Source organism: Mauremys reevesii, linkage group 2 (genome assembly GCF_016161935.1).
Source record: "Mauremys reevesii isolate NIE-2019 linkage group 2, ASM1616193v1, whole genome shotgun sequence".
Lineage (NCBI taxonomy): Eukaryota > Metazoa > Chordata > Testudines > Geoemydidae > Mauremys > Mauremys reevesii.
In genome coordinates, this window is record NC_052624.1 from 225,741,373 (window position 1) to 225,763,213 (window position 21,841).

The 21,841-nt window shown below is 39.9% G+C and overlaps 1 protein-coding gene across 2 annotated transcripts in view; it reads left to right on the plus strand.

Moving 5' to 3' along the window:
- Positions 1 to 8,335: 8,335 nt before the first annotated feature.
- The window catches only part of YTHDF3 (YTH N6-methyladenosine RNA binding protein 3), a 41,908-nt gene continuing 28,402 nt past the window's right edge, over positions 8,336 to 21,841 (plus strand). The window contains exons 1-3 of one of the 2 annotated variants that reach the window (XR_005594152.1): positions 8,336 to 8,713; positions 10,671 to 10,695; positions 19,074 to 19,159. Coding sequence is in view for 1 of the 2 variants with exons in the window: in XM_039524965.1 (XP_039380899.1) it covers positions 8,690 to 8,713; positions 10,671 to 10,695; positions 19,074 to 19,159 (135 nt within the window). In the remaining variant the exon portion in view is untranslated. The remainder of the gene's footprint in view (positions 8,714 to 10,670; positions 10,696 to 19,073; positions 19,160 to 21,841) is intronic. The other variant, XM_039524965.1, reaches the window with a different exon arrangement.

The window sequence follows — 21,841 nt, forward strand, 5'->3', positions numbered from 1 at the left end:
CAGCAGCTTTTTAACAAATTTTACAAGGTTATAAAACTGATCAAACTTTTCCAAGTTTAGAAATCAGCTTAATGTAACACGAGGTGGAATAGATGCTGGGAACTGAGCCAAAAACATTATTCAACCAAGGACTGTCATTGTCGGACTCAAGGACAAGAATGGACAAAGGAGGCACCAATGGAAAAGAATGGTAGCCTCTTGCACACTGCAAATAATCAGTAATTATTTTTGGGGAAAAATGTCCCACAAGTCAGTTCTGTGACATGGCAACTGCCACAAAATAAAAGAGGGGTTTTTTTTGTCCAGATGTCAATATGAACCAAACGAAGGCAGAAACAGAGACGCTGTTGCATTTAAGGCAACACTTAGGAAATGTTTTATGGCTCTTGGTAGCCTGCCTGATTTGGCATGATGAGGAACTCCCCTTCTATTAAGGATAGAAACATTTATCTGCTCACTAATTTTTAAACTTTTTTTCTGAAATAAGCACCACAATAAGTTTATAGATTAAATAGCTAAATGGAACTGTTGTCTAGTTTGATGTAGCAAATATGGGTATAACTTTGAGAATATCCTTGATTCAGAGGTCAGGGAGAGAGAGAGTTCAGACAGCTCTTCTTTGAGCTGATCATGAAATTTGACATCTGACATTGTTCATGAGTAACAAAGGAAGTAATAAATTCAGGTCCATGCTTCTCTGTGAGCTGGAACTGCCATCTCTAAGCTTTTTCTCAGGAAAACACATTACCACCTAAGGCTGGGATTTTCAAAGGAGCCTAAGGAGTTAGGTACCCAAATGGGACCAGACCAGCCTACAATTACCCATAATTCCTCAAAACAAAATGTTACTGAAACGGGAATTGAAAGCCTGGGCTGCTGTGCAGGAGTGCTAAATGTCACAGGCCAAACAGTACTAAAGAAGCTTTTGCGACTAAAGGGTACAATAAGTAGGCAAATAATGTCGTACATTCCTCGCCTAAAATAAGATATCCACATTCAGTTCTGCACTGTTTTCTGGAATCTAGTTTTCAAGGTGACCTGCAGCACAAAGTATGGGTGGAAATGGGCTTTTGCCTTCTTTTGTTTCTTTATAAAGACAGCCTGAAAATTGTGTGTGCCTTTTAAAAAAATAAATACATTTCTGCCTTTTTTTGCAAAGAAAATCAGGTTTTGTCTTTCCTGGAGTACTGAGAGGCTGGCTGAAGAACAGGTAGGATTATGGCATCATAACTACCAAGGATGTAAAACCTAAGTAATTAAGCGGGGACTTAAAATCTGGGGCCAAGATTTGAAGAAGTGCCTAAAGTTAGATTCCTAAACCCATTATGTATTGCTGGATAATCAGTACTTTTGCAAATCAGGTCACTTATTTAGGAGCTTAAATTCAGGCATTCTTTTTTAAATTAATCTCCTTTCTTGATATTAATATCTATTTAACTAAAATATTTTTGAGAAAAGTTATGAGAAGCTCAACAATGCACCCCGTTCATTTAACAACAGAGAAAGCACTCTGTGATGGGGTGCCTACCATGCCCTGCCCCAGAAGAAGCGTCCTCTGAGAAGTTGCGTGAAGCACAGCCAATCAGGGAGGAGTTGCAAGGAGCAACCAATCCAGGCCCAGCAGGCTCAGATAAAAGGGAGCTGCAGGGCAGAGTAGAATCAGATGCTGCTGGGAGCCCAAGGAGTAAGGACTGTGTTCCTGGAGGGCTGAGGGAATTGTAAGTACCTTGTACAGAGCAGCTGCTGGCAGGGACCTAGGGAATTAGATGGAGCTACTGGCTGGCTGCTAGAACTGAGCAGTTGAGGGCCCTGAGATGAGGGCAAAGAAGGTGCTGGGGAAGCGACTCAGGGAAATATACCAGTACCTAGAGAAGTTAAAGAGATGCTGTTGCAGAGGGGACTCCATCTCCTATCACTACTATGTGTAGTTTCTCCTGTATGCAAGGATTTAGAGGGTGTAATTTAGCTCCAGACCATTAAAGTTAAACACATGGAAAGATGTAACACATTCATAAATATGACCTATTTTAATGAGTTTATTATTTTCCTGTCTTGTTTACAGTGTTAAAGGCTTCAGTTTGCTTTTTCTAAGATTACTAAGGGAAGAAACATCATATCTGGTTACAAATGTAGCATGGCAAAAATCTAAATGCTGAGGATACACCTCAGCATATTTTGATGTAATTTAACTTAGTTGTTTATAGAGTAGTATTTATTATCTCCTTAATAATTACTCTGTTCTGTGCACTTGGGAAGTACTCTCACGTCCCTTGTATTGAATAAAAAGCAATAAATGTACTCATATTTCTTTTCAAGAGAGCTCATGGTGTCTGACACCATCAGGAGGTCCAGAGACATCTACACAGAACACATTGTGGGACACAGTCAGTAGTAGGATGAGTAAACGAGACTGCCGGTCAGGGAAATAACCCACTTCCTTCCCTGACGAACCCAGGGATGCACCCCATCCATGTAACTATTCACTACACCAGTGGTTCCCAAACTGAGGTTTGAGACCACCTGGGGGTTCATGAAATGTTACAGGGGGTTCTCGGGGGGGGGGGAATCCCTAATGGTGGACAGAGCTGTCCCTAGGGACCCTGGGCAGCACAGGACCAGCAGTCCGGAGCCCCTGAACTTCCGAGAACTAACCATATCAAAGCAAGCATATCTATCACACTGAGGAGATTTAAACTTCAAGACTCCTTATAAGAAATGGAAAGAAATGTTGCTGTTTTAAAAATTAAATCGGCAGCTAGTGTTTTTTAAATTATTGTGAAGAACAAGTTTAAGCTTTGTTGTAACATGTTTTGTTTGCCTGAACTGCTCAAGACCTGAATGCTTGTGTAAGAGGAACTCTGAGTTTGCTTCTTAGATACCTTCATGCTGTTTCACATCTGATACTTCTTGATGAAACATAGGAGCCTTGTCTTATAACAAGCTTATTCAAAGTGATACAAGCTACAAAAGTGAGATCATGGAAGAGTGTTGCCGTTTTCATAATGTAATAAAAATAGTGTAATGATAAATAATAATTTTATATTTCCAAGATCACTGCTTTTATAATTTATATTCAGGTAAAAGAGAAAATCCCTGGAAATATTCATTTTTAGGAGGGGGTTCATGAGACTTGACATTTTGGTGAAAGGGGTTCACAGGTTGTTAAAATTTGGGAACCATTGCACTCAGGGGCGGCTCTAGAGCCCAGCGGGGCAAGCACCCGCCTGGGGCGGCCCTTTCCCAGGGGGGCGGCAGGCTGCGCCGGTGGACCTGCCGCAGTCATGCCTGCGGGAGGTCCACCGGAGCCCGGGGACGACCGGACCTGCCGCAGGCATGACTGCGGACGGTTCGCTGGTCCCGCGGCTCGGCTGGACCTCCCGCAGGCATGACTGCGGCAGCTCAACCGGAGCCGCCGGACCAGCGAACCGCCCGCAGCTGCGGGAGGTCCAGCTGAGCCGCGCGACCAGCGGACCGTCCGCAGTCATGCCCGCGGCAGTTCCGCTGCTCCCGCGGCTCGGGGGCGCCTCCCGGGCATGATTGCTTGGGGCGGCCAAATTTGTAGAGCCGCCCCTGATTGCACTACAGCAATACTGACTTGGACTCTACATACATTCTATGAGTGGCATACCCAAGTTCACTCATTCCCTGATGCTTTAAAAATTCCTACACCCCAATCTCGGTCTATCCTTGTTATGTAGCATGTATGTATCTTGTGAACCTTACAACCAATACTTGTAATCTCTCATAACTCAAGCCTGACCTCAGATGTACAGTACTTAAACTTGTGTAAACTTGATTTTAAACATTTAGTTTTAATATTTCCTTAATAATTACTCTGTTCTGTGCACTTGGGAAGTACTGTTGTGTCCCCTGTATTGAGTACATTTATTGCTTTTATTCATGGATTTCTTTTTAAGAAGAAATCTAAAATCATCTGGCTACTGACAGTAATGTTTACTGTATGTGCTTGTATAGTAGCTTTGGAAAGAGGGATTTTCTAAGGGTAGGACAGTGATTTTTAGGAAACTTTTATTCCTATACAATATAGGTGTTGTATCTTCTGTTCAAAATACTGACATTTGGCTGTAGCCTTGACAATTTTCACCAATATATTTAAGTCAACACATTCTTGGGTCACTTTAGCCTTTAAAGACTTAGGAAATTCTGCAACTGTGATATTCAGATCATGATCTGGTTACAAAAAATACATAAATATCACTTCAATAGGTATAGTAAATGCCAAATGGTGAAAATCTCAGTGAAGAGCTGCTGAGTTGTCAGTTGTAGTTCAAATATGACTTATTCAAAACTAAACAAAGTAAATGAGCTGTACCTGAAACTACACTAAAAAAGGTGGGTTAAGGGAACTGTAGAATCACTCACTACTGCATTGAGAAGTTCATATTTGAAATTTCTCAAATACCAAAGGTTAATTTAAGGAAGAATAAGAAAAGAACAATTCTCCCTAAAATAAGACTGTATTAAATAACAGTAAAGGTAATTAACCATTGGAAGATTTCACCTAGAGATGTGATGGATTCTCCATTACTTGAAGTCTTTAAATCAAGATTGGATGCCTTTCTAAAAGATGTGCTATAGTTCAAACAGAAGTTATGGGCTTGATACAGCAATTACCAGATGACATTCTCTAGTCTGTATCATGCAGGGGGTCACAGTAGATAATCCTAATGGTTCCTCCTGGCTTTAAAATCTGTGAAACTATGAATCTATTAACTCATTTAAAATCATTTACAAGTATCTCTCAAGTCTTAATTATTTTTGTAAATCTAACCACTAATTAAACTTACTTTAATAGTGTCGTATAGTTAAATAGATAACTATATTTTTTCCACTAAACATACTATTTCTTAATTACATACAGTTGAAATTTTTAAAAAATCCTGATCATTTCAGTCCTTTTTATACAGTCTTTTTCTATGAACTTTCACAGTCGCAGGACTAGATGTCCTCATTCCTAACAAATGTACCAAGAAGAATACCTCACTTCTGAGCATATTCTTCCCCTTGCTTCTGTAGTGCATTGACTTCCAATTTTAATGTCCATGTATAGTCAATATACTCTCTGGCATGCATCGTTCAACTTTGACTGAGAGAGAATCTATTCATCTAAGCATTTATACCTCATATCACCATGGTCTTTGAAAACCTAACTACGTTCTAAAACCTAGCTGTTTTTAAAATACAGCACATTTTTTTTCTCTTGCAGTCTTTGTCTATTAGCACTGAAGGAAAAAATGTTTCTTGAGGCTAACTTAGACACCTTTTTTTACTCTGTAAGTTAAATCAGCCATTAAATTGGCACTGACAGTGTTCAAAGAAATCCAAAAGATTTCTGGAGGCCAAAGGAAAGATTTTTGATAACAAGCTAACGATTTCATGACTAAATAAAGAGAACTGTTCTTTTCTTCAGCATTTTGATCATCTAGTGGGTTCCCCAAGATTACATTTGCACTGTATGTATGTTATGGACATCTATAATGTAAATCTTATGCTCTATAATATAATACTGGTAGATGTTGGAATCGAAATATAATGGTTCACATCCCATGTAAAGTAATTTTATTGATGTAATAATTATAATGGTATAGAAAAATGAGTTTACACATAGGCCTAATGCACTTCAAAAAATGAACCATACATATCTGCAAAAATCTCTAGAGCTACCTAATGTTCTAGCTTGACCTATTATATTACAAACTAATTGCCACAGAGCATTCCAGTGAGTCCTCAGAGTCTTATAATATTCCCATCAAAAAGGTTCATTTGAGCCTAAGAATCTGTGAGGCTTGCAGTATAGATTGAAAATTATCCTTTAGAAGAATGCAAGTTCAGCAGGATTCCACTCTACCACATTCTAAGTGATATAGATAAGATGAAGGGGTGCAGAGTTCCTTCCCAGCACAGCCTCCAACCCACCAAAATATTACAACCTGGGGCACGTGGTTAGTCTCACAGAAGCCAAATTAATTGTAAGTTTAACAAAAAAAAAAAAAACTATCCTCCCACTGCTGCATTGTATTGAACAGGTACCACTTAATAGTGCTTCATTTGCATAACCGTGTAGTAGAAAGAGAGAGCCTGAAACATGAAGCTGGGTATGAGGCCTCAGCCCTGAGCTAAAGTAGTAGTCAGGCCCTGTTGATACAAAGCAAAATGCACAGTTAGCAATTTGCTCTGAGCAGAAGTCAAGCCCTGTTATAAAACATGCCTGCTTGCAAGTTCACAGAACCTGGCAAGAACAGGGATGGTATTGCAAAGACACACACATTCCTGAGAAGTACTAGGCACAGGACACTCACACAAACACATTCCAGAAGGGTTTACCAGAACCCCTGCTACCAAGTATTGTACAATCACTCTCCCCAAAGCTCATACAAGGAGAGAGTGACCCCTCTTAAAGATAAGGTTAGGATGACAGGGTGATGAATAGAGAGATTTTGATTGAACCAAGATGTACAAGGTAAAGGGTGGTAGCTAACCACGTCAGAGGGACAATATGTAACTTGTTTGTATCAGGGTATAAAAGAAGGGTAACGGAGGGGTCTCTGTCCAGCCGAGGGGGGAATGGAAAGTCCTGCCATTCACTGAGCTGGTCCATTGTTATGAGTGAGTACTGTGCTTTGTCTACAATAAATCTGGCCGGGTGTCTTCACTACAAACCAAGTCTTGTGGTCTTTGCGAGTAGTTTGAGCAAGGTCTGCTATGTCGGCTATCTGCGCAGAAAGAACACCTACACGCAGCCAATAACTAACTACAAACAGTAGCAATATTTACAGCAACCAGTATTCAAAAATGGTCAGCTCCCCCAAAATCACTAAATTGCCCTAAAAATAATGAAATCTTAAACAGTAAGTGTGGAATTCTCTTATTTGCCATCTAGTTCGTGAAACTTTAGTTGCCTTCTTTTTGAGCCTTTGTCCACAACCATGAGGGCTAATAATGTGGGTTTTTTAAAAATAAAAGTTGAAATTTTCATGTAATAACATGATTCCAGGAGCTGGGTCTTTTTAAGAAAAACACCAAATATTGTAATACTCATGATAAAATCACAAGGGCATTTTGATCCTGATGGTGCATTGCAGTTTAAAACCGGTAGTCTCTTCAAGCAGTGTAGCTCAATTAGAGAGCCAAGGTGCGTGAGATAATATCTTTTATTGGACCAACTTCTGAAGTTGGTCCAATAAAAGATATTATCTCACCTACCTTGGCTCTCTAATAGCCTGAGACCAACACAGCTACAACACTGCATAGCTCAATAAGAAGCATGACTGCCTGTAGTCCACATTATAAAGGTCAGGATCAAAACCCACTACTACCAAATGCATAATGGGGCTCCTATTTTCAAAACTTTTGGACCTAAATTGCAGCAGCAATATATGAACATACACAGGAACTGCAAGCACAATGTTAGCATATGGGGTTTGTACACATTACTTGGGTGAATGTATCTATGTAATTGTGTGTTCAGTACTCATATGTATGCACATATGATTACCTGGGTGCAGATGTCTGGGTACTGAACACAATTACACAGATACATGCACAAGGAGATCTCACATACAATTACCCAGGTGCAGGTGATAACATGTAGGATTAGCGAGGTGCACAGAAAGAGGGACTGTATGTAGTTACAGGGAATTACACACATTACTGGGATACACGAACTCAACAGTCACTCACCAGGGTGCAAATCTGCTCCCTGGGGTTACACACATGATTATGTTGGGGCACACCGGTATCTAGGTGCACAGAGGGATTGCATCAACATTAGCTTTGTGCACGCAGAGGGGGGCGGCGCGAGTAGTTACTGGGGCGCAGGCACACATGCTCAGATCATGTCCCTGATCCACGGGACACAACTGTATAGAAACACAATAGTAGGCTCAGCAAGTTTTAATAAGTTGTCCCCTTTATCTCTATTTCCTCTCCGGGAGCCTCTAGAGCTGCACGAGGAATAATTCAGCTCTGTAGCAAAGAGCCCCAGCATTGTAAAATGCCCCCAGCCCGTCAGCGCGTCTGCCACCAGGAACAACTGGCGGCCTGCCCCCCCAGGCATCAGCGGCCCAAACCCCTTGAGAGGAGACGCTTCTCATATGCGCATGCGCAGTCTGTGGGCTCCTGGAGGCTGTCCCTCAGAGCTCACAGCGAGCATGCGCATTGGAAAAAAATGAGAAAGCTCCAGCTCCCTTCTTGAGCGTTCTCTGGCTTCTCCAGCAGTCTCCTTTCGCGTGCGCATGCGCGTTCTGGAGGGCTGGGGCGCGCAGTCGCTGTCGGCGCCACTTTTTCCCTCCCCTCCCCCCGCTCTTTGAGTCCCTAGTATGGTGCGCGCGCGGGTCCGTTCCCACCCTCACGTGACAGGGAGGCGGGGAGAGGAAGGGAAAGGTCAGTGGCGACGTCGGCGGAGCGGAAGGTCAGGGCGGGAGCGGAAGTGGGAGCCGGAGCCTGTCCGCCATTGTGGGGAAGCGGCGCCTAGAGCAGGGGGGGAAGCAGCGCTGCGTCCGGCCGGCCGGCTCCTTCCAGCGGGAACCCGATCGGCGGCGGCGGCGAGCCCGGGCGGCAGCGGCGGCGACAATCAAGCGGCAGCGGGGAGAGCGGCTCGGTCGGTCGGTGTGTGCGGGAGTCACTCGAGGCCCAGGCGGAGCGAGGGGATCGCGGCTCCCCGTGAAGAATGTCAGCCACCAGCGTCGATCAGGTACGGGCCGCCGCGGCCCGGGCGCAGGGCGGGAGGAGGAAGCGCCCCAGGCGGAAGGGCCTGCGCGGCCAGGCGGGTCGGAATGCGGCCGGGCCCTTTCCGCCCTCGGGCGGGCAGCGCGGCTTCCCGGGCCTCATCCCCGCGGCCGGCCGCGCGGCTCAGCGCCGCCTGCGCTCTGCATCGTGGGCTCCTCACCTTCTCCCCCCGCGGGGAGGATCCAGGCAGCCGCAGGCCCCTATTTATAGCCGCAGCTGAGCCGCGCCAGATTCCCTGTTCCGCTCCGATCCTCCCCGACCCCCCATCCCAAGGCTTCTGCCTGCTGCTCCCCAACATCGGGTCTGTAATGCTGCCTCCTTTCCCTCTTCCTGTCCTTAATCCTCTTTTCTTATTTTCCTCCCTTCTCTCCGGGCCTCTGACTTCTTCCCTTCCTCAAAGCTCTCTACTGTGTGACCTCCTCTTCCCCCATACTCCCTGGGTTTGTGCTTCCTTGTCTTCCACACTTCCCTGCCCTGGGCCTCAGTTGTCCCCTTCTCTACCCATTCTTCATTGGCCTCTGTTGCCTCCTTACCTCTTTCTCCCTACCCCCTCTAGGCCTTTGCCTCCTTCTTGGGCCTCTGCCATTCCCCAAAATGTTCTGCCCCTGATCCTCCTCTCCCCTCTCAAATCCTGTCTGTGCCTCTTTGCCTCTGTACTGTACATGCTCCATAGTTCCTCTGCCTGTGTGGGCTACCATATTGCTTCCTAGCTGTGTTTTTTCTGTTATTCATTCCTATTTGTGAGTGCCTTCTCTTTCTTTCATCCCATTCTTTTTGTGGGCCACTAGCCCACAACTCCACCATCTCTTGGGGTAGGCCCTGGGTCCCTGTGTCTGGTATGTGCTAGGATATGAAGGATTTTTTTTTTAGAGTTAAGGGTTTTTTCCATTTTGTCTGTGTTAAGAGAGAGAGTGACTAACAAATTAAAGGTTGATGGAGCCAAGGGAGACCCACTGCAGCTTAGTGAAATGTATGTGCCAGAGGAAAGGTGGTGGGTGCATTAGAACTTTGAGTTCGCGGTTTTGTTTTTTCCAAACAGAATTTTATTTTATACAAGATAGTATAACCTTCTCTGTTATAATAATGCTTATTGCCTGACAGATTAAAAGTGCTTTATAATTACTAATCTCACAACAACTCTGATATTATCTCTGTTTCCTCTGTGGAAATGAGCATGATTATACAGGAGTGGGCATATATAACTGATTTGTCTTATGCCCCGCCCAATGCTCAGTCCACTGGATGTCTTGCCTTATTAATGTACATTCCTTTGAGTATCTGAAAAACATATAAAAAGGGTGCTTCACTGAGCTACGCGTTGTAAATGTTGGTCCATTCTTCAGTAATAGTAGTGCCCAACTGTCAGTTTAAAAGATCACATGTTGTAAACAAGTTTCTGTATTTGCAATAGCCGTAGCCTACTAAAAAGGAAGATGTTCTTAAAAATTTTATTTTACTTTTATTTTGTTTAGTAAAAGCAACAAAGAATCCTGTGGCACCTTATAGACTAACAGACGTTTTGCAGCATGAGCTTTCGTGGGTGAATACCCACTTCTTCGGATTTTGTTTAGTGCTTTTCTCTCACTTTGAACAATAAGAAAACAAAACCAATTTACCTTGCAGATTCAGTGTTGCAGCTTTTAGGGTTCAGACACTGCAGAGGAATGTTTTTGATTGAAAACCACATAGTTATTTTTACGAGACCTTCTTAGACATTGAGACATTGCTATTTGTCTTGGATTTTATTAACAACATGTATTTTTACCATATTTTAAGTTTTGGGTGGAATTTAAGTTGACTGTTCCTTTCAATGATAAAATCAGCAAACATAAACCATCATGAATGGAAAATTCAAGGATTTTAGTTTTTGCTAATTTCCCTATTAATATTTTTCCTTTTATTTTTTACCTTTTTATATACAGAGACCTAAAGGACAGGGAAATAAAGGTAAGATAATTCCTTATTATTTATGTCTGAGGCCCTGATCCTGCAATATATGGAAAAAGATGTCCTCAGCCAATTATATAAAGTGAATGTATCTACAAGATATTCTAAAAACCCATTTTATCCAAGGTTGGCAATTTCCTTGGATTATCTAATTTAGGACAGGATGTTGGTAAATACCAGCTTAACCCTGGTTTAGACCAAGAAACTGGGGAAAATAATTGCTTCAGTGGCGAGCAAGTTCAGCAAGCGTAGAATGAATTATTTCAGACTTTAGATACATCCATTCAAAGCTGAGTGCTTTGCTCTGTCCACTACATCAGAGTTGGTCCTCTGCTACAGAATGTTGCATGGCCAAATGTATCTGGACTGCTAGTATGAAACTCTGCATGCTTCACACTGTTTTATTGTCGTTTTCATATAATAAAATGTTTTGGATTTTTGTTTATGTAATATTGAAAACTGAAATGTGAGTAATGACTTATAACTTGCTTGAGAATACCAAATCAAAATGTATACAGACATTCTAATGTTCACTCTTATACTGACATATATTAGTATTATACTCACTGCAGTTTTACTTTAATTTAGAGTTGTACAAATAAAATCTCCAAATCTTTATGTAATCACAGTTTGAATATGTAACTAAAACTAAGTATATTCTGGTGTCTATTAAAGAAGCAGTTTTTAAAATATATGATGCCATATCCTGGGACTAACTAGTTTTTCCTGATACACTAAAAAACATGATTTACCTGGTAAAAACCACTGCTGGTAAATGCCATGTCACGCTGATTTTATCACACCAGCATGACTAGAAGTGGTGTGCTAAGAGTATTTTTCCAATATTTTTAACATGATATATCACTGTAAAAATGCTTTAATATGCTTATCAAAGTAATCATTATCATGAGTAATCAAGGAATAAGAAGTAGCTGTTTCCATTTAGCTATCTTTCAGTGAAAATGTTGGCATAATGTCCTTGAGTATACCTTAGGCATTTACACCAACCCTATTCATTGTTACTTATTAATGTCTAATGAGGGTCATTTGTTCTAAAGAACAATGATCATGTGTGTTCATTTAGTTTCTTACTCATACCCATGAACAGAACACATCACCACTCCTATTCTGAGAAATCTTCATTGGTGTCTTGTTCATTTCAAAATCCAGTACAGAGCATTCCTTCTAGCAGTTATCCAACTTCTCTGTTTTCAGTTCTTCCACCTATCTGTTAGCACATTACTAATGCTCTTTAAATTCCATACTCTTTTAGCTTATCCTCCCCCACAAAAACTCTGCTCACTTTCCTTAACTCTTCCCCCTAAAAGTACCTGGAAAAGCCTGTGCCTAAATGTCTGTAACTTTCCAGATCATATTTTATGACTAACACTTCTCTCGGTCCTGCAGTTTATAATCTTTTGTTTAATACAGTAATCCCCCATCTCCTCCCCAGTTTTCTCATGTATGTTTGTTTGTTTTTTCCTGGGAGATCAGCTGTTTTATTATACTAATAACACACATACAGAATGCAATCTGCGTGATAGATATAATCTGTATTCTCACTGATATCTTCATGCATAGTGTAGAAAACATCTCATATGGATGGATGATACTTAAAAAAATCATTTTTATAGCAGTAAAATTGTCATTAAACTATGAACATTATATTATTTGTAAAGTGTTTGAAAATGATACCATCATATTCATAATCATTGTTAAAAATGCCATATTTATTACTAAAAATCATCCAACAGAAAGGTTTCACCATTTATATCATTTGTGTACTACTTGAATTTCTTATTTACTGCATTTAATTCATCAAGTAGTAAACTTGTCACTGTTTTAGGATTTTGTTCTCAGTCTCATCTTACATATAGGCTCTGTCCCTGAGCAATATTAACCTTACCCAGATTTTCATCAACACAGCTCCTTAAAGGTGCTTCCCAAATCTACTATCCCAACTTTGACCTATCAGAATGTTCCATCATAATCTCAGACTTTGTGGTGAACCACTGAATGAACTTTACCTCCTAAATCCTCTCTCCTTGGCTGTCAGAGCATTGCACAACTCTATTCCTTCCTCCATTTCTGTTCTTCTGTCTTCTTCTTTTGCCACTCATTACTCTCTTTTCAAGCCTGGCTTTTAACCACCTGCTTTTTTCCTTTTCTGCTCTTGTCTTCTTCCATGTTACCTTTGTGCATGGCACTACTTCTTGTTCTTTTATGCCAAGAGGTCTCTACCTTCAACTTTCTCCTTAAACTACACTATTTCTAAGCTATTTAAAGGTGATCTCATGGAGATCTGCACCAATTTGAGTTTCATCCAGTGTTTTGCTTGATCTGTATTGTCTGTACTTGAATTAGAATTTAAACTTTTTGATGCATGGATTGCCTGTAATTATTTAATAATGAGCATAAATCAAAGTAAAATTCACTAGTCTATATGTACTAGCATAATTTTGTGATAGGTGCATTATGAATACTGCATAATGTTAGAATCCAAATAAAGCTCTTAAGTAAAACCTTTTTCCAAAACCTAAATATTGGGCCTAAACTACTGGATCTAGACTATTTTAGATTGCATCCTGTTAAATACTTTATATTAACTGCGTATAACTATATGCTAGTGAAAATGGTTTGTTTGGGACATCTGTCGGTGATACAATCACATACAGCACTAGGCACTATGCAGACGTATAATAAAAGACAATCACTGCCCTAAATAGCTCAGTCTTATAAGACAAGATATTACAGATGATAAAGGGATTGGGGAAGGAGGATGAAGGTAACAGTGATAGGAGTGCTTGGTTACATAGACTAGTTAATATACACAGTTTGAATGGCTCAAAACCATCTGAGTTTTTATTTATGTCATGGGTATAAATAAAGTAGATATTGGTAGTCCCTACTTGGCTATACATTAACAGTTGGTAATCTCCTGCAGGGATCATGATAGGGTTCCTGTTTGAAGTGGTCTTTGAAGCAGGATAGAGTAGTGAGCTGACAGACTAGTTTGGGGAATATATATATATAAATTTCCATACATGGAAGAAAATGGAAAAAAGGGTAGTTGTGGGCGACATCTTTGGCAGACAGGAAGGAAGTAGTGCAGTAAGGTATTGGAGGATAAGTAGGAATAGTAGTAAGATATTGTATGAGAGCAGTTAACATTGAAATTGTAAAATACCTTAGAACAATATTGTGAGAGTAACTAAATTATGTGGTCTTGGGAGACTTCTTATCTGACATTCTATTGACAATTAATTATAAATTGAGGGAAAACATACACTATGGCAACCAGAAATAGAGATCCAGAAAGATCTATATGTAGCAGAGCAGTAATATATAATTCAGGTTTATGTGAAAAAGGCAAGAGTTTGTGTTGCTGCAAGAACTGAATAAGTAAAATACGTTTCTCTGAAGGTTTTGTCTGTTACAGCTGTCAACTCTTGGACAATTACTGAGAGAGCTTGTTGGTTGGAATAGGCTTCAACCCATATAAAGGTGCCTTTTCTTATGAAAGCGTTTGATTATTGCTCTTCCAAAACATTTTCTTCTCAATTTGCATGTTCTAATGTATTAAAATTACAAGATACACAGATGTCAGTACTTTCCAATCATTTCCCACTGTATTATTTGATGTTTTCTTACCTAAAATAAAGCTGTTAAATATAACTGTGAGGTCTCAAACTAGAATGAAGCATAGGAATGAAAGCTTAGTAGGCATTTTTATTAAGTATTTTACATACTAGTTAAGAAAAATCAGCTTCACTCTTTTAATGCTGTGACTGGAGGCCAGCTGAGGTCACTCAGTTAGGGTGAACTGCAAAGAATGGGGCATAAAACTGGTGGATATTCCAATACTTAGATTTACCAAGGCAGCATAAAACAGCTTCTTCATTACCATACTGGTTACTTAGAAGTCCAAACAACACAGTTCCCTTAAAGTGATCCAGCCTCAGGCCTTGATCCAGGTACCTAAATCAAATGATGTTTTCTGAAAGTCTTATTTCATCATATAAAAGAAAAGGTTCTACCAATCCAAAAGGCTCGGACACATTACCTCCCAGATTCATGAATGTTTCAGCTCTTACCCAAATACATGCTACAGCCAATTCTTATTAACTAAACTAAAATTTATTAAAAAACAAGCGAGAACAGTTAAAAGATCAATGTATATACAGACATGAGTTCAATTCATTGAGGTTTAGATTCATAGCAGAGATGGGTTTCAGAGTGGTAGCCATGTTTGTCTGTATCAGCAAAAAGAACGAGGAGTGCTTGTGACACCTTAGAAGGGGGAGTCCCCAACGCAGTGCCCGCAGGCGCCATGGTGCCCACGTACTAGCCAGTGGACGAGCATCCGCCGAAATGCCACCGACAAGCAGCGTCAGCGACGCCTCTGGATGACGCTGCTTGTTGGCGGCGACGCCTATTGACGTTGCCGCTTGTCGGCAGCATTTTGGTGGCGACGCCTATTGACGTTGCCGCTTGTCGGCAGCATTTCGGCGGATGCTCGTCCTCTGTGGCGCCAGACAATAAAGGTTGGGGACCGCTGCCTTAGCGACTAACACATTTATTCGGGCATAAGGTTGAGGAGCTGTCTGTAAGTGAGGACTGGCCTGTCTCCCAAGATCTGTGAGTGTGAGAGATTGTCCTTCAGGATAGGTTGTAGATCCTTGATGATGTGCTGGAGAGGTTTTAGTTGAGGGCTGAATGTGACAGACTCCAACGAGAAACTGCAGAACTGGAATTAATTTGCAAACTGGACACAATTAAATTAGGCCTGAATAAAGACTGGGAGTGGATGGATCATTACACAAAATAAAAACTATTTCCCCATGCTATTTTTTTTTTACCCTACTGTTACTCACACCTTCTTGTCAACTGTTTGAAACGGGCCATCCTGATTATCACTACAAGTTTTTTTTCTCCTGCTGATAATAGCTCACCTTAATTGATTGGTCTACTTAGAGTTGGTATGACAACACCCATATATACATAGAGAACATGAAAAAATATCTTCCTACTATATTTTCCACTGCATGCGTCTGATGAAGTCGGCTTTAGCCCATGAAAGCTTATGCTCAAATACATTTGTTAGCCTCTAAGGCGCTGCAAGTACTCCTCGTTCTTATAGCAGAGTTGGTGAGCTTTGTAGATGCAAAGAGTTCCTTTAGAATTCAGTTCATACGTTATAGTCCAGTGTCCAAATATCATATTCAGAGCGTACCAACATAACTAGGACCTCAGTCTTGCGACTCAAACTTCCTCTGGTGAAGCTTAAGCAGATCTGAGATGACAGAATCAGGACCCAAGGATTTTTTATAGGACTTCATGTCCTCTTTGACAAGTTGGGATTTCCTCCAGGGAACAGAAGGTAATTAGGATGACTTTGAATGAAGTCCATCACTGGTACTTAGCTACAGAATTAACATAAGGCAATTTGCTTGTTCCTACACCATTCACAGATTATTTGCTATACATTTCAAAGAGAGATGAATACAGAGATATCCTGTGTTTACAATTCATTTAAATGCTAGGATGTTCTTTTGATCCTTGAATTATCAGAAGACAGCATAAGACAGCAACTGTTGATTACATTGTCAACCATACTCATACATATGTAAATACATAAAAACACAAACATTATCTCCCCATATATGTTTAGAGGGTTGTTTATTTTGCAGGATGTTTAACCCTTTCTAGCCATGCATCACAAATGCAAATTTCATTCTTACATTTTTGTGTCCATCACTTGTGAAAAAGGATACAGGTTAATATTTTGCCACAAATTTTCATTCAAAGCAAAACTATAGTAAAAAGAACATACTGTAAATCTGATTAGTCAGTAGATTGACTAATTATTTACGGAAGTAGACAATAGAATTTTATTTTGAGGGTAGCATTAAGGTAATGGTGCTTTTGAGAACTGTTGGTTAATTACCAGTTAATAGTTTAAGCAAGGTGAAAGTGAATTAGGAACATTGGTGAGCTTTTAGCATAGATCATGTATCTTAACTTGTTTGAAAAGTACTGACTAAATGTGTGGTGCTATCTGTTGTTTTTTAAATAATAAGCCAGTTCAAGTTAAAGTGAAGAGCCAAAATAAAACATTTTCAGGGCTGGAATTCTTCATCACTAGGAAATTGACAGTATGGCAATCCAGAACTATTTGGTCTCATTGTGGAACCCACACAGCTTTGAGACTGACTGTTATCTGTTGTCCTGCTTGTCCAATTTAGGTCCATATTCTGTTTGCATGGAGCTCAGCCAAAGCTGTGTCAAGACAATTTGAATCTGCTTGGAAAGTGGTATTGGTATCGTGAAGAGGGATACTTGCTTCAGTTCCCATCCACTGGAGAGTGACTGTGTTAGATGTTAGGTAGCTGCAGTGCCCTATCTGGGGAAAGGGATGTAAATCTAGCCTTAGGTATAACATTGGAGAAGTGCTTAAGTATTGTGTTTAAGTATTGTGAAGCAGGCAGATATGCTATATAATGCAGTGTTGGGGTACCATGGAAGGTCTGCCTATCTTTCACATGGAAATCCCAAGTGATAGATTGGCGAGGAAAGAGCAAGGAAAGTATTAGGTTCTAGACTTGTCTCCCATTGGAAGTGGTGGAAACTTCATAATATTGTTTCTAAACAAAATACTAAAAAAGTGAGAGCAATCTGGCATTTTTGAGGAAGATATTGAGTGATATGAAGGTCTTGTGTTTCCACCTTCTGATTCTAGGTTATCCCAGAGGAAAGGGGAGAATAGGATATCCCAGTTGGTAGCAGGAAGCGTGTTGGGAGGGAGGGTAACATCACTTCAGGGACTAAGCTCCTGCTTCTTTCTCCTCTTTCCTTGCAAGTGTTACTACAAGGTTGTAGGGGATAGCAGAGTAGGAGCCAAAGGGGGTGGGTAAGAAGCTCATTTGCATAATCTTCCTATCCACCTGTTGAGCCACTCACTTCGCACTGGTTCCAAGCTGTCCGTGACTGGAAGGAACTGGGAAATGTATTCATTCCTCCCAGGTAGTCATGTTTTTTCCCAGAGGATTTTGCCCTTAGATTGTGAACTTCCTGAGGTAATGGAACTTGCTTTCCTAAGTCTTTGAGTACTCATTATGCTATATATTATACAGTTTTAAAAAGTGTATTTACTGTGTTATACAAACTTGGTATGGCAAATTTCCTCTTGCAGTGAAAGTAACATAGATATGTTAATAAACTCAGATTTCTCCCTCCCCCCCCCCCCCCAAGTGGAAATAGCACTATGACCATACTAGTATAAATGTGAAGCTCTGAGAAACAGGGCACTTCAACACTTAAGCAGTTTAGTAGAGTTACAGACTGAGGCGCTATAGCTACACTTGCACTTCAAAGCGCTGCCGCGGCAGCGCTTTGAAGTGCTAAGTGTAGTCAAAGCGCCAGCGCTGGGAGAGAGCTCTCCCAGCGCTGTCTGTACTCCACCTCCCTGTGGGGAATAACGTACAGTGCTGGGGCTTTGACCACACTGGCGCTTTGCAGCGCCGCAATTTGCAGCGCTGGAGAGGGTGTGTTTTCACACCCTGCTGCAGCGCTGCAAATTTGCAAGTGTAGCCAAGGCCTGAGCTGTGACATGACAGTTTGGTTTGTTCTTCATTGTACAAGTTTTCTGCAGACAATAATGCTGAATTCATTTGTTTGGTTTTTTTCCCCCTTATGACTGCAGGAAAAATGGTTCACTCTGACACACTCCTGCACTGTGAAATTATGCCAAGTGAGTGTGTCTGCAGGTGTTTTATCACAGAAAAAAAGCGAATCGTAAACCATCAGACCTCTGTCATTCATGAAACATAAGATTTCCTTTCCTAAAAAGTATTTGTAAATCTTAAGCTGAGCTATAAGACACTGTTGTTTCTTCATTGGATTACTTTCTAAGAACTGTCATCTAAGCACTCATTAAAATTGATGCAACAATGCAGTGTAGGATTAAACAGAAGAGAACCTGTCTACCTGATTATTTGTAACAAGTACTTTATAACATATATAGTTGTTTAATGAAATTATCTTGGAATTAAATCTTACAAGCAAAACTTACTTGCTGTGCTTTTGTGAATACTGTATGTATATATCATCAAAATTTGTTACCTCATTTGATTCAATAGCCTAGGCTTTAGATGGTTTTCTCTCTCAAAGAGAAATATCATGTACTAGCTTTTAAAAGTAACAAAGTCCTGGTAATTGAATCAATATGAGATGTTCTGCTTCTCAAAAACTAGGAGAACAGGCAGTTCACCATACAGATGACAATTTAGTAGAAAATAAGACCGAACTGTTTTTTGTTTTGAATTTAAGTTACACCACCACAATTCTAAAAGAGTGTCTAATACAAGCTTGCTTTTCAGTTTCAGTACAAAACGGTTCGATTCATCAAAAGGATGCAGTAAATGATGATGACTTTGAGCCATATCTAAGTAGCCAGACAAATCAGGTGAGCATTCGTTGCTATTTTAAAGTATATTCAGAGTTTATGTGTAGCTAAGCTTTCCTCATCTTACACCAATTTGCATGTTTGAAATATAACTTAATGCTTAGCCTGTAATAGGTCTAAAACATGTCATCTTTTTAATAGTAATGTTCTTGTGAAGCTTCAGGTAAAAGATCAGATTAAGTTTAATCGGTTCTGTGTGTCTAAGATAGATATGCATTCTAGAATCAGATGTATCCTTTACTTTTTTGCCTTCTAACTAAGTGAGTTCAGTATACCCCTGCTATATTGTTAAGACAATCGTGCCTGGGTCCCTAGGTAGTAGTAATGGTGTACACATGATTTCCACTGAAGTCAATGGGAGTTAATATACAATTGATAGCATAATCAAGGCCCCTGAAGTTTTAATATTGCCTGTTGTGTAAGTTTTCTGCCAGTAAATGGATGACTTCACTTTCTGGAGCTGTGGATCCTCCATCTTTTGTAATACTAAATTAATTTTTTATTAAAACATTTAATTCAATAATTAAGATAAACCTGAAAGTTCCAGGATACTCTTTTTTTGGGATGGAGGAAGGGGTTTTTCCTTTCCTTCCCACCTGCTTTGATGTTACAACACTGGGCTGTTTTCTGTGAGAAGATGATGGGAAGTGGCATCTTTGCAAACCAATCAATGCCACTTGAGTCATCTGAAGGGAGTCTTTAAAGTGATTTGAGCTATACCTTTCAAAGGGCTGAATGCTTTGCTTCCTCAGCACCTTTATTCCATGAGCCCTGGGATCTGGGAGTGAACTCAGCATGCAAATTTTACATTACTTCTCTAGACCATTGAATTGAATCATATGTTTGATGTTATAAATATTGTGGGACTGTTTTTATGAGATGCATGAGTACTTTTTATAATCTCTTATCTAGAACTGAATAGACACCCGGGTGTTCTTCCACGAAGCACTGAACATAATTTCATTTTAATAGTAATGAGAACCTTAGCAAGAAACAAATATAAGAAAACTGCAGTCATTTACAAATTGTCTTATTTTTTAATTTGTTGAGCTACTTTTTATTTAAAAAATACCTTAGTTTAGTCCCTTTGCTGTTAAGAATTAATTTGATTTGGTGGTGTAATTTTGCATGCCCAGGTTTGAACTTTTAAATTTAGATGGTATACACAATGTAGATGTTTACTGATGAATATCCTTATGTTTCTCTTACTTATAGATAGCATGATTCTAATTCTAAGGATTGGATAAGGCCCTCGTTTGAAACTTATTTTCTAAAATACAGTAAACTTAAAATAATTGTAAGCTTTTCTAATTATTTTTAAGTGCAGTAACACATGACTAGGCCTTGGAGTGTCCAATATTTGGATTCATGTTGGAATTCACACCTTGTTGTGGTTTATTGCTTGCTTTTAAATGTGTTACTTAGTATTAGTTGGTAAAACACTGAATATTCTGAGACCTCTTTTGCTACCAGATGGATTTCAAGAATCCATGTATGTCTAAGTAATATAAAATGTAAGGCCTATCGAGACTGGGTTTGTGTATGAAGAAAGAGCTGCTTATAACAAATGCAACTAATGTAACAACATGTGAGTTTTGCAAATTGTATGTACCTGTGTTATAATAAAAAGAACAGGAATACTTGTGGCACCTTAAAGACTAACACATTTATTTTAGCAGGAGCTTTCGTGAGATATAGCTCACTTCTTCGGATGCATAGAATGGAACACACAGACAGGAGACATTTATACATACAGAGAACATGTATGTATGTATGTATATATGTACTTCCACCTTTTCATGTTCTCTGTATGTATAAATGTCTCCTGTCTGTGTGTTCCATTCTATGCATCCGAAGAAGTGAGCTGTAGCTCACGAAAGCTCATGCTAAAATAAATTTGTTAGTCTTTAAGGTGCCACAAGTACTCCTGTTCTTTTTGCGGATACAGACTAACACGGCTGCTACTCTGAAACCTGTGTTATAATAGTCTCTCAGCACTTGCATGAAGCATTTCCATCTCTGCTGAAGTTCTACTTCAAGTTAGTTGAATAGATTCTTCTTCACATATGGGTATCTTTAATCTTGCTTAATATATTAAGCGCTAAATTTCTCAAATTCTTTATCAGTCTATAACTAAGTATGGCAGAATTCAGTTTTGTTTTTTAAATTGACAGATATCAATGTTTATTTTAAAGCATTTTTTTTAAGATACGGGTATTATTGTGAATGTCAGACCCTGGTAGAATCAGACTATTTAAAGACACTAGATGTTGAAATTCAAAAAGTTAAAGCTTTATAACCATTAAAAAGCACATTGTCAACATTACATGTCAAAATATACAAATATTCTTAAATCAAACCCTTAAATTCTCAAGCAGCATTTTTCTTTCTTTGCCTGTTTGTAAATTTCTGTTATCAAAAGGAATATTTTTTTTGTTGGCTTGTATGTAGGCAGTGAAATCAGCACTTACTGATATTTACCAGTAAAAAAACCCTCATCCTTCCATGCCTATCTATAATCAAAGGTTAACATCACCATACCCATAGTAGACCTTAGGAGAACAGTTAATACTCTGGTTGATATTACATACAGTACAACCTCAGAGTTGTGAACATTAGAGTTGTGAACTGACCGGTCACCCCACTCATTTGGAAACGGAAGTATGCAATCTGGCAGCAGCA